Source organism: Lithobates pipiens, unplaced genomic scaffold (genome assembly GCF_037356315.1).
Source record: "Lithobates pipiens isolate NorthernLeopardFrog02 unplaced genomic scaffold, aLitPip1_a1.2 Scaffold_25, whole genome shotgun sequence".
In the NCBI taxonomy this organism is placed as follows: Eukaryota; Metazoa; Chordata; class Amphibia; order Anura; family Ranidae; genus Lithobates; species Lithobates pipiens.
In genome coordinates, this window is record NW_027507787.1 from 205,213,422 (window position 1) to 205,227,039 (window position 13,618).

The 13,618-nt window shown below is 41.4% G+C and overlaps 1 protein-coding gene across 1 annotated transcript in view; it reads left to right on the forward strand.

Annotated features, from left to right (window-relative positions):
* Positions 1-13,618, forward strand: part of ABCC2 (ATP binding cassette subfamily C member 2) — a 110,718-nt gene that overhangs the window by 17,757 nt on the left and 79,343 nt on the right. Inside the window, exons 2-8 of the mRNA XM_077455477.1 lie at positions 355-528; positions 2,996-3,142; positions 4,502-4,636; positions 5,425-5,535; positions 8,536-8,591; positions 12,006-12,231; positions 13,092-13,267. Coding sequence (XP_077311603.1) covers positions 355-528; positions 2,996-3,142; positions 4,502-4,636; positions 5,425-5,535; positions 8,536-8,591; positions 12,006-12,231; positions 13,092-13,267 — 1,025 coding nt within the window. The remainder of the gene's footprint in view (positions 1-354; positions 529-2,995; positions 3,143-4,501; positions 4,637-5,424; positions 5,536-8,535; positions 8,592-12,005; positions 12,232-13,091; positions 13,268-13,618) is intronic.

The window sequence follows — 13,618 nt, forward strand, 5'->3', positions numbered from 1 at the left end:
ATGGTCACATGGTGTGTAGAAGGAAGCTCTGAGTGATTAGTAGTCTGCTGGGAGTTCAGTGTTGTGCCGTAGGAAGTCCTGACAACAGATAGATGAGACATAGAGAGTGTGCCGTAAATCAGGGGAGATCTGGGCATGCTCAGTGACATCATTCTAAAGAACAAAAAGGATTACAACAATACTAAGCAAGTAAGGAGATATCTACAAGCAGTGTTCATTAGGGTTTTTTATGCTGATTCACATGGGACAAAGTTGTAGGGGAGTGTTTACAACCACTTTAAGTAGTCCATATACTGTATAACAAGTGCACTGTGTTATGTATTTATCTATGTGTTTCATGTCTCTTGTTCACAGAATTCCTCCTACTTGGAGCGGCCAGATCCAGACTTTCCATTGTGTTTTAGCCAGACTGTTTTAGTGTGGATTCCTCTGATCTTCTTCTGGCTCTTCGCTCCATGGCAGCTACTCAACTTCTGCAAACGGGGCAAAGTGAAATCCCCTAATTCTAAACTGTACCTGGCCAAGCAGGTGAGACCCAGAGGCTAAAGGTGTTACTTTTTGGGTTTTGGATGTCTACTGTTCAGATTCCAATGTATGCTTCATATACAAGTGCCATCATGTTTCCAGTGAGAGAAAGTTCCTGCAAGAAAACTGGAATATTTGGAAGTGCTGTGGCCAGTTCAAACATTACTTGAGATGTCTGTGAAGGTTCTCATTTATCCAGGTCATGGTATAGTTAGTAGTAATTAATTACATTCCACTTAACTTGTTCTGTAATGTTTAGGACTCTGGAGATAATTAGGCAGTTTCTTGGTTAACACACAAAATTGCATCGAAAGGTCTTGGCCCGACTCCTGGAAAAACCTGAGGATCCATGCACACACTGGTCTTAAAAAACACTGCTTCTACAGTTTTGCGTTTATTTATTTTTTCTCCCCATAGAAACAGCTCAATGTTATCCTATGTGTCCATGAACATTAAGACATTTCGAGGCATATTTTAAGAGAAGAGTTTAGAGGCAGAAAAAAACTCCTCATCACTCCCCTACCCCGACATTTACCCTATCGGTTGCAGGCGGGTGGGCTCCTATGGGCGGTAGGCAGCGGCTGGGTTGCGGGCTCCTATATGCAGTGGGCAGTGGCTCCTGTGTCCTCTCTGTATCACGACAGCTTCCGCCGTGCAGCTTCTCCTCCTAGGTGTCCAATAGGATTGCCTGTCCTTTCAGCCAAACGGGTGACCAGTGTCAAAACCAGCTTCCTGATTGGCCAGGAGGGGGATCAGTGCTAGAACAGCGAATATTGATTCGCTATTGTAACACACTTGGGTGGGCTCGGAGAGCACTTTCTGCGACCTGAGCCCACCCTATATTGAATCCTATTAGAGCCTCCGGCTCTAATCAACGCTTCAAAAAAAACAGCCCCGCCACATTGGAATCCATGTGTCGGTGTCCTGAGAGGAGCTGCATGCATGGATAGGGGAGGTGGCAATGGACGGGGGGGAGGGTGCCTTTAATGGATGGGCCGCCCCTGCTTTGGTGTATAATTCAATCAAAATGACTGAATCCGCTAATAATTGAATAGTCAATTGAATAGGCAAATGCTTTTTATTCTTGAAAAAGGGTAAACCATACAGGTGAAATAGCTGATCCTTTTTCAGATGAGGGGACCTGAGCAAGTACATGATGGTGATCTCATAAGCAGATGTTTTTAATGTTTTTTCATCCTTTGCTCTTTTTCGTTTAAAGAAGAACTCCAACTATGGATATTTTTACATAGGTACATTGATCCAGCTTATGGCAATGTATATACTGTACTTGGCCAATGCCCCTGGAAGCTGAAGCTCACTCTAGTAGACACTGAGTCCAATGCTGAGCGGCCAGTTTGTTGCATTGTGACCACAGGAGCAGCATAGGCACCATTCAGAGAATGCTTTGTATGTTCTTTGTGTTTTGTCAACATTTGACCGAAGAACTTTTTTGCAGCTATGACCTGGGGGTGGCAAAATGTAGTCGATCGTGCCTTAAACTAATTCAGCAGCCAGATAAGGGTAGTAGACATGTTTCAGGCACAGCAAACATTATACCCCGTGCTTTAGTCAGACAATAACTACTAAATTGGGGATCAGTGTTCAGGCCAATATTCAAGAAAGATCACATGACCAAATGCCTAGGCTCTTATTCACATGATTGCCATAAATAGAAAGCATGGAGTGACGATATTCAAAAATCTAAATATCAGAAGAAAACCTCTAACCCACCCAAGGAGTATGTAGTCTCTAGGGAACTGGGGAAGTAAGTATTTGTATGTCACTCACTAGAAGATTATACCAACAAAGTCACATCATCAGATCATGTGATATTTTCAAAATACATTAAAACTTTCATTATTTGAAGGACCAGATACCTTATCAATTTCATTAGTTTATTTCAAATACCTGTGCTTTTTTTAGGTAAATTATAGCCATTTGTAATTATTATTATTATTTATTTATATGGCGCCAACAGTTTACGCAGTGCTTTACAATGTATAGGGGGGACAACACAATTACAGTACAATGCAAAAGGTACAGCAGGGCCCTGCTCATAGAGCTTACATTCTAAAGGGAGGGGGTGGTGGTGCAAAAGGTAATAACTGCGGAAAATGATTTGATGGGGGTGGCTCGGGGACACTTAGGTGGGTGTAGACATTTGTAAATGCTTTTAAAAGCATTTCTAATGCTTTTAGATTTGTATGTAAGAAATCTACTAATGAGTTAAAACCTTTTTTCTATTCTTTTGTAATAAATACTTGTGTCTTTTTTCAATCTCTTACTGTATCTTATTACTGGTTGACTTTCTCCAGGAATGATTGGTAGCCAGAGACCATGTGACTTGGGAAGCTAGTTTTGTAGGAGATATATTAATGCTATAGATTAATGTAAAGTCACAATTTCTAACAACAGGTCCTCTTTTTAAGGCTTCCACCTGACCATGATTTTCTTCTTCCCTTTCTTGCAGTTCTTGACCTTGTTGCTGTTCTTCACATCTGTTGCTGAAATAGGGATCACGGTGTCAGAGCACATAACGGAACAAGCTAGTGCTTACCCTGACAAAATCGTCCCCACTGTCCTATATATTAATCCTCCTCTCCACGCTGTGACATGGGTAAGGACATTCCCATAAGAAGATCCAGACCATCCTTTCTCAACCAAGGTTCCTCCAGAGCTTACTTGAGGAGAAAGACGTGGCAGACCAATCCCCTGCCTTCACTGACCAGCAATTTAAGGGATCGCTAAAATTTCTTTTGAAGACAGTATTATTAGTTTAGTTGAATTACTTGACCTCTGGAGGTTTTTCCAAAAATTATGACTACTAAAGATCGTTTTGTCATATAGAGTGAGAGGGGTTAAGTAGACCCCATTCTTTAATTTAAAACTCTCTACAAACTACTGATCACACTTATTGCACCATGATCTTTAGTCAATGTTCAGTGGCGGAACTACCATGATCGCAAAGGTCACACTTGCAACTGGGTCCTGGCATTCCGCCACCGTGGGGAGGCCCCAAGATGGTAGAAAGGGGGTCACTGCAGAACCATAAAAGGCCCTGGGATCGATGGAAATGACCCAAGCAGTCAGGGGGGCTCTTCATGCTTTCTTACACCGAGGCCCTGAAGGTTCTATTTATGGTGATTATTTCAAGGGTTCTTCCAAGGTAAAAAGGTTGAGAAAGGCTGATCTAGATAGATCTTTCTGTTTAATATAATACATCTTATGTGATAAGCCAACTGCCTGTCCAGACCTAAATTCTTCCTTGGAGGCCCTAAGGTCTTCTCTAGCGAGAATGATGATACTGTATAACCCCAGTAACAAGTTCTGGAACATCTCTGCTATTTAGGGTTCTTTCACACAAGCATCATCAGTTCCATCATGAAAATGGAGTCTCCCACAGCTTTGTGCACATTTAATTAAAACCGGAGTGTGGTCAGTGTCTCCTCTATGTATCCCATGTGTGCTCTACGGGACACATAGAGGAGACACCAGCCACATTCCGGTTTTAAATAAATGTGCACAAAGCTGTCAGAGCCTCCAGAAATGGTGGCAGACTGGGTGTTGTGATGAAAGAGATTGGAAGATGGAACAATATTCATTAAGGAGTGGTTTGTGTAGATTTATTTCATGAAGTGCATAGTGCTTGTCTGTGAAATGACAAGCAATATTGTTTGGTGAGTGTTCTACCTTCACTGAGATAAAGAGCTACCACTATTGATTTGGTGGAAGAAGTTATCTTGATTTTCATTTGAACTTTTAATGTTTATTGAACTCACAGATATACTGTACACTATGGTGTTCTGAGGACTTTAATATTGTTTGACAAACAGAAATATGTTTACATATATGGATTGAATTTATTTTCTCTGAATGTATATATCATTTTAGAGTGTAAGAACAGCGCTGCTAGTAACTTATCTTCATTTGTTACTTTTTTTTTTTGTTGTAATTGTTCATTGTCTTTTCTCCTCAGATCATGGTGTTATTAATTCATCACAGTCGGCGGTACTGTGTCCGAAAGGATTCTGGAACCTTGTTCATCTTTTGGACTCTGTCCATTGTTTGTGGCGTTTTTCCCTTTCAGTCTTTAATCCGAACTGCACTTAAGGTAGAATATAATATACATTCAACAAGTACACCCAGGGTACTAGGTGTTATAGGATGTTATGGGGCCCCATGGAAAAACCATTAGTGGGGTCCTCTGTCTCTCAAAGGCAATAGATATAGTAAGACAAAATACCAGTTCATACTTCTCAACTTTTTGAGATGGGAACGAGGGACACCTATTAGCAAAAGTATGTAGACATAGGAAACACCCTCTGCCATGCCCCCTTAAAGGAGATTTATATAAAAAAAAGATTAGTGCTTTTTTTTTTTTTTTTCTTACCACTATTATTCCTTTAAACTGGCTTTTGACATTTACAAATGCAGCCATTTCGAATTTGGATGAAAGGTTTAGCACTGAGAAACACTTTTTAAAGGATGAAAAAGTGCATTTTATATACAACCTTAAAGATCAGACCAAAATGAGGGACAAATGAGGAGAAAAGAGGGACAGAGGTACTTTGTTTCAAATCGGGGACAGTTGGGAGGTATGCCAATTTCTTTTATAGCAATTGCATAGAGTTTCCCAAATCACGTACAGATGTACTTGCCAAACAATATTATCTGTATAAATCACTATGAGGGCAGAAAGAATTGAGCCCGTCAGCAGTGTCATGGTGTGCTATGGCTTGAGTTACTTTGCCAGTTCCACGTTGACATGATGGCCCTTATTCGTCATAGTGGCCAAGAGAAGAACCCATTCCATTGCCTATAACAACTAACTAAATTCTCTGGGCTATATTCTAGTTAATGCATCAGAGCCATCATTGTCTTTTTGTGTTTTGTTTTCAGGAGGAGATTCCGGACCTCCCTCGCTACTGCTTGTTTTTCATCTCATTTAGCCTCCAAGTTATCATGATTATCATGTCATCCTTCTCAGAGGATAGTGAACTCACAAAGAAGGTATTGAATGTTTTGTGTAATTTTTATCCTTAATTTGACTTACAGTTATTCCCACAGGCTCTACTGATTAGTATGGTGTTTTCAGTCTCACAGAGGGAACCTGCTCACAGGAGGAGAGAGCCAAATGACCTCATCACGGTGCTACTTCTCCTTAATTGTCCAGTGAGCAGTGCACTTTCTGCTCAGCTCCCCCCTACCCAGCCCAGTACAGCCCCTCCTCGCCCTGCTCAGGTGTGCACATACAGACTAGGTGGGGGCAAACAGGCCACACTCTGAGCTGCTGGTTAAAAGTGGTGGACTTGTATGTAAAACCTGGAAGTCAGAGGGTCCAGCCGATAGTGGAGGGGGAGCCCCCAGGTAAACATTTTCATTTGGCCCACAAGCTTCAAACTACGCTTCTGCTAATAATTTTATATATTGCCCCAAACGGTCAGTACAGTCCTTATCTTGTGTAGGACAACAAAGTTTCTATGGGCTTCATGTTCTTTTATTGTAAGCTACATGTATCAAAATTTTGTGCAACAAAAATTCCATCAAAGATAATGTGGTAGCGTGTTACAGCACAATTAAAAAAAGCTCCATCCTCCATTTGTCAATAGTGACATATATACAGTATATATAGCATATGATACAGTACCATCCTTTTAGATTGCAGGCTCTGATCCAATAATCAAACACAATATGCAAGATGGTTATTTGTATTCCATAATATTGATTCTTCTTACATTCAAAATTTGTAGAGTAGGAAACCATATGGCAGACCTTCCTTTCTTTCCTAAAAGGGAACCTACCACTTATTATTACTCAGGATTTTATATTGCAGCAACAATTGGTGTAAAGCGTTTCAAAATTAAGGGAGGCAGTACAGTCAGAACACAGTACAGGATATTTCAGAGGACCCTGCTTGGGAGATCTTACAATCTAAAGTCAAGTTATACAAAAAGTAATGACTGTGGGGGATGAGTTGGTGGAAAAAGAAAAATTCAAGTTGATTGGTAGAGGTGAGATAAGTTACCATAAAGAAAGTTTTCAAGGATCACCTGCAGCAGAATAGTAGGAGATAGCCAGACTGATTGGGGTAAGGAGTTCAAGGGGAAGAGAGAGACTCCTGGAGACAAGCATGGGAGGTGGTGACGAAAGAGGTAGAGACCTGGAGGTCTTGGGAAGAGCAAGAGGATGGTTTGGGTGATATTTTAGTTGAGGTTGGTGATAAAGCTGGGAGCAAACTTGCTTTTTATGTTATTATTTAGAATTTTATGCATTGGGAAAGTGGGAGCCATTGGAGGGATTGGCAGCAGGGGTGGTGGACACTGAGCGGTTGGTCAGCTGGATGAGTCTGGCATTCTGTGTAAAGCATGGTTTAGGCTGAGTTCACACTTGTGCGCTGTGCAACACTGCATGTGATTCACACCGAACTACTGTGCAAATCACATGCCATGTCTGTGTGATGCGAATTCAGCCATACAGATTGTATGGTTGAATTTGCATCGCATTCCGGCCAAAGTCATGCGAGACCTTTTTTTTGGTCACACCCATGCGATCCAATTCATCTCCGAATTGACAGTTCACACTGTGATATGCGAACTGATCTGGGGGTGTCATTCACTTTGTATTGACACTCCCAGTGGTTCGCATAGGGTAGTGTGAACTGTCTGCAATGCGGAAACCCATAATTGATTTACAGGGTTCTCACATAGCAACATTGTGAACTGAGCCTCAAACTGCCAATCTTCCATATACTGTACAGTAGATTCCAACAATAATTATAGTAGTACATTGTACTAACCAGGAAAGTGTGAGTATCATACAGTATATTGGTTCTCTAGGCAGAATGTTTATGTAAGCAGTTCCAGATCTTATCAATTCACACAGTTGATTGCAGTTGAAGTTATCTAAAGGTGCAACAAACAAACATTGATGATGTTTGGGCAGTTATTGATTCCTTACAATCTACAAGCAAAGAACCCACACATGACCACATCACAAAGTCAGCCTATGTATAGCATTAAAATGAGTAGAATTTAGACTCAGAAGCATGACTCTCTGCATTAAAATATTTTCTTACCTTATAACACAAATTATGATAAACCTGCATGCTGTATGATGAGGATAACCCCGCGCAATAAAGTATTCACTACAATTCCCAGCAGAATCCTAGATTTCAGTTCAGGTAAAAGAAATGAACTTAAAAAACCCCATAAAACTACTAAATAGATTTATAGATGTAGCATGAGTTGTTGAGTCGTACTGTTTTGGTGATTTGGCTAACACGTTGTGTAGGTATGTTGTCACTAGGAAGCAGTTGAAAAGAGCTCCAACTAGGAAAGGGTCTTTGATGTTGCGCAAACCCCAAAGAGATGGAAAAAAATCTGGGAGGCATTATTCTGTTCCTCCCACAATGTTATAGCTTTAGAAAACTCTTTCAAAGGTCTCCCCTGGGGGTATGTGTATGTGGTTTACATCTGGTAGAATTGTGAAATGCCTACCTTCTTACCCCTCTACATGCTTTAGAGGATGTTCAGACCTAAGAGACATGAAGCATATATGGTGGACATGCCCTAAAGTTAAGACCCCTGGGAGGTACTCAAACGAAAACCGATAGAAGGCCCTACCAAATGAGAGCACACTCTAGTGATCCATATATTTTCAGCCACAAAGAAGACAATTGCAAAAGCGTGTAAGATGTCTATTCTCAACTTCAACATGGTGAAAAGTTAAGTATACGGTACCCTGGTGAATGAGACAGCGATATTAACTGACACACACAATTCATTTTTACGCACTTGGCAGCCCTGGCTAGATTATTTCCCACTAGCACAACCACCTGCGCATTTTTCAGAACTGTAATCCAACACTACAAGTCAATATACCCATAGTGAACCTCTGGGACAGAGATTGCCTCCTCCTCCCTCCCCCCAGGGTGTTTTTTTGGGTTGTCCTTTTAATTCAATATATCTGTACCTTGTCATAAAAAAATTAATTATTTCTTCTTATATACAGAATCCAGAGATTACAGCGTCCTTTCTAAGCAGGATCACCTTCAACTTTTATAACAGGCAAGTGCTTCCTCATTATTGTTCGGTGTAATAGTATTTTTTGCTTGGCTTCTCTTGACAACATAACTCAGAAATAGTTGAAAGCAGTGCAAAGTGCAGCACGGCACAACACCCAATCAGATTGTACATTTTTCTATAGATTGGTGATGGCTGCTTATTATTTGCTTAGGTTTATTGCCTACTGCTATATTAAAGTGTAGTACTGTATATACCCAAGGGGTAATCCTCTAGCAAGAGACTCAGCCTAGGTTCACACTGGTGCATGCAAAACACTGCATTCACACAGGAATTGCACCGCATTCCTGTGCACATCACATGTGATATCTGTGCGATGCGTTTTGAGCCATACATTTTTAATGGCTCAAATTACATCTGCACCAAGATCATAAAGGACCCTTTTTCCACCGCACCTGAATTGCATCGCATGGATATTCACACCCAAGTGATGTGATTCTGACAATCGCCCTGCATTTTTGTGATCTCTTTCGGGTGTCAGTAATCTAACATTGACACCCACAGCAGATCGCATTGGACGCTGTGCGATTGCCAAGCAGTGTGATGTGAAACAGGTAAACCCAGCTAATGTTGTGCATTTCCCGCATTGCATCAGTGTGAACCAGGGCTCAATCAAAAGAAAATACTTTCTGGACAAATCACTAGTACTAGGCTTGCTGTACATGAGACAAGAATCAGAAGATTTATCCAACCAAAACTTGTTCTGTAGAACAACCAAAACATAAACAGGTATAATCCTTTTGGCTGAACATACATGTTTATGCTCTGAGCATACAATCTGGTGCTAGCGTTATCTTAGGCCACATGCACACAAGGTGTTTAGCCCTAGTACATGAGGTTCCGACATTTCGGTGTGGGTAGGAGATACAGGTGCACCATCCAGCCGTGCAGCAGGCGGCCTGTAAAAGTCTATAAAAAGGCTGATGGCTGCTGCAGTTGGACTTGGCTGGATGGAGCAATCCAGCAGTTCTTGCATATAGGGAAGTAGGCACCCAGGGACTAATATCCAGAACACAAGCAGTCTGCATTCCGAGCATTCGTCCCTGGGTGCATACTGCTCTAAATGTAAGTACCTTTCAGGTGTTTCCAGTGTAGGGTGCTGTTAATGCTACAGCATACAAAAACATTTTAGAGAATTGTGCATTTACATTTTGGAAGAAGTCTACTTTTCTGATTTAGCCTGCTCTAAAAAGTAATGGTTTGTTGAGTTTGGTGTGGAGGAACACAGATCAGATCTCAACCCTTTTGAATGAATTGGAACGTTAATTGTAAGTCAGGTCTTCTCGTTCAACATCAGTATCTGATCTCACAAATGCTCTTTTGGTTGAATGAGCCCAAATGTCCTCAGGCACACACCAAAACCTTGTGAGAAAGCCTTACCAGAAGAGTGGTAGACTGTTAGAGCAATCAACGAAGGGGGGTTTCAACTCAAAATAAAAGGGGTTGTAAAGGCAGAAGGTTTTTTACCTTAAAAGATAAGTATGTTTGTGGGGGGGCCTGCACAGTGGCTGCATATTATGGGCAGAAAGGCTGCAATTGATGGAGCACAGTTGGCTTCATTTGCGGCGCACCGTGGCTGCATATTATGGGTAAAGAGGCTGCAATTGATGGGGCACGGAGGCTGCAATTGATGGGGCACGGAGGCTGCAATTGATGGGGCACGGAGGCTGCATATGATGGGCGTAGTGGCCGCATTTGTGGGGCACAGTGGCTGCATATGATGGGGTACAGTTGGCTGCATATGACGGGGTACAGTTGGCTGCATATGACAGGGTACAGTTGGCTGCATATGATGGGCACAGGTGGCTGCTTTTGCTGGGCACAGGTGGCTTCTTTTGCTGGGCAGAGTGGCTGCATATGATGAACACAGTGGCTGCAATTTATGGTTTTTGTTTCAGTATTTGTCAGAATTTTTCAGTTTGTTTGTGCCCCCCAAAAATTTTGAGCTCCAGCCGCCACTTCTCTTCACTGAGAACCGAGCCATCCAACACCGCTCTCACAGATCCCTGAGCATAGAGCTGCTGAATTTCAGTCAACATCTCTCCTCTCTGCTCCTCCACTCTCACTCGAGACAGGCATCAGTCCAGGCACCTGGTGGATCCAGACTTTATTGTCGTGATGATGTGGTGCCTGGACTGATTCCAGTGATGTCAGCAGAGAGAAGACTTCAGACTGCTCTCTGCTGAAAACGAGTCACAAGGGTGCAAAACGAACTGCACTCCTGTGACCCATACAAAGAAGCCTAGCCAAACGAGCTCAGGCTGGACTTCTCCTTTAAAGCATTCTATGCATTAGGATTAAAAACCTTCTGTGTGCAGCCCCCCCTAATACTTATTTGAGCCCATCTCAATCCAGCGATGTTGCACAAGAGGCTCGGGTGTCTGGTACTCCTCTCCTCATTGGCTGAGACTATGGTTTTGGAATGAGATGTCTAATAGACTTATAAAGGGGTGGTGGCGAGGTGTCCACAGGCCTTTGACCATATAGTGTTTTAGAAATTGATAATGCACTTTTCCATCATTTTGCATTTGTGTGTACTATTCTCTTTAAGGTTGAATATATTTTTATTGTTTTCAGAAAAAAAAATACAAAATATCAGCATTGTAACAAAGTCATTACCAAAAAGACATATCGATAGAGGTAAAGAGGAAAAGACAGGGAAGGGGGAAGAAGGAACAAAGTAGAGGGAAGGTAAAGGGGAAAGAGGAAGAGGAAGCTTCCAGTAGAAGTCCTCTCCTCAGTGCAATATGTATCAAAGTGCAATGACAAATAACCTTGTAAACTAGAAACAGTCTCCATTATCGAGAGACACATCTCTGTGTAGGGCCATCAATCTTCGGGCCCAACCCAGAGCTAAAATCCATCTTTTACACTGTCTCCAGGAGGAGAGTACCAATGGTATTAAAGGGGGGGAGAGAAGTAAAAAAAAAGGAGTGGAGGGGGGCTCAGCATGTATGGGCTTGCAAAAAATTATCTAAATTACCTAGTTAATTTGAACAGGTGATTAACAGATGATTGCCACCATGAGGAGCTAAGTTGCACCACCTTTCATTTAAATATGATTCATAACTCGATCAGTGTCTCCATCCCCCACCCCTTCCATAGCTTCTGATCTCAACCTCATAAGGTTCGATTGTTGAGGAATAGATCAGAGGTGGAATGATGGCGCCATAGGGACCATAAGATAACGAACTTGTCATATGTATCATCCGCTTTCGCTTGCATCTCCTCCATACTACTCTTTTTTAATCAGAAAACATCCTTTCATTGGGTGTAGGTTTCCTCGATGTAACATGTAAGAAGTGAACCTAGTCCATGAGAATTTGGGTGCCATGTCCACTTCTAGCATTTTAAGGGAGAATATTAACTAAGACCAGTGTTTTTTTTTTTGCTTTTCAGGATTGTTATGGCAGGATATAAGCGACCACTAGAGCTTGAAGATCTTTGGGAATTAAATAAACATGACCAGACTAAGGTCATTTATGATTCTTTTGACAAACATATGAAGAGAGAAGTTGCTAAAGCCAAGCAAGAGCTGGAGAAGCGTAGAAACAAGAGAAGGCAAAAGGGCAACAGCATTGAAATGAATGGCCTAAGCAAAGCACAAAGTCAGAATGTGCTTCTGGTGAGTTGCTCTTTTGTCACACCCTTCCCACAGGTATTGCTTAAGGGGTCAGTCCACGCAAAAGTGTTTTTTTTTTTTTTTTGGCTATCAGTGGAACCTTCTTGGCTGTGTTCCCTCCTAGATTCCTAAATGTCTTGGATGCTCCAAGACTCCAAATGTGAGAACAGCCTGTCATAATTTCAGACTCTGAATCTGTCCACCTGAGAGTTTTGGATGTTCCCATCTGCCTTTACGCATTCCAGCATTTCTTGTTGTATTCAGTGTTAAATAATTTACATATCCAACAGCAGAATAATGGGCACAACAGTTGCGCAAATCTGAAAACTCAGTGCAAAGAGCCTACCAGCGGAGTCCCTGAGAGATATAGGAAGTTAGGACGTTTAACATTTACACAAGAGAATTTATCACACTTTGAATTGCAGTTTCGGGTGGACTGGCCTTCTAAATGATGCTCCTGTCTGTTTCTTCAAGACCTTGGTTCATGTAGAAAAATAACTGCTTGAGCAGCTCATCAATAAAAGGTGTTTACTTGATCCAGAAGTAGAATCATTGAAGGAACTTCTAGTGCAAGCCAAGCTACAGAAAGTACTCTAGAGTCAGAAGTCAATGGTCAAACCCCTCCTTTTTTTTTTTTTTTTTTTTTTTAGTTTTGAATAGAGAAGTGAGAGCTTAGAACCTCCGTCTGTTTCTCTGCTAAGGACATTGCCTCATTTGGGTTGAAAATTAGGTGCTCCAAGATTGGCAGATTATCAGCAATCAGAGACCAGCCTGGTGTACTTGTTCAGTGCTGGGATGAAAAGCAACAGCCTTGAGCAAGTAGAACGGATGATATATAATCAGGATTCACTGTTTATTTGCAGGACGAAAAGAATAAAGAGAAAAAGAAGAAAGAATCTATAGATGGAACAGCTAAAGATTACCCTAAATCCTGGCTCTATAAGACCCTCATTAAGACTTTTTCCGGTGTCCTCCTTCAGTCGGCGTTCTTCAAACTCATTCACGACCTTCTCGTGTTTGTCAGCCCCCAGATCCTGAAGTAAGGCTTTGCTCTTGTTTACATTTTCCTAAAATATGGTAAAATAAGTAGGATTATGCTGTAGCCTCGATCTTAAAAGGGTTTAAAATTCTAGAGTACTGTTAATTTCTATTTGTCCTCACACTTTTCCCCTCATTTTAATACTTAATGTAAAGTTAAAGTATATGCAAATCCACCATGTTATATTCCTGATATGTGCCTGCTTTACCCAGGGCCAGATTAAGAACATCACAGGCCTGGTGCTGAGGATTTTGGTGGGGCTTTTTTTAAAAAATAAATAAATTAAAAATGCAAACAATTTTTTTGTTATAACAAATTAGATTAAATGGAGAAAGGTAGCATGAGAGAGAG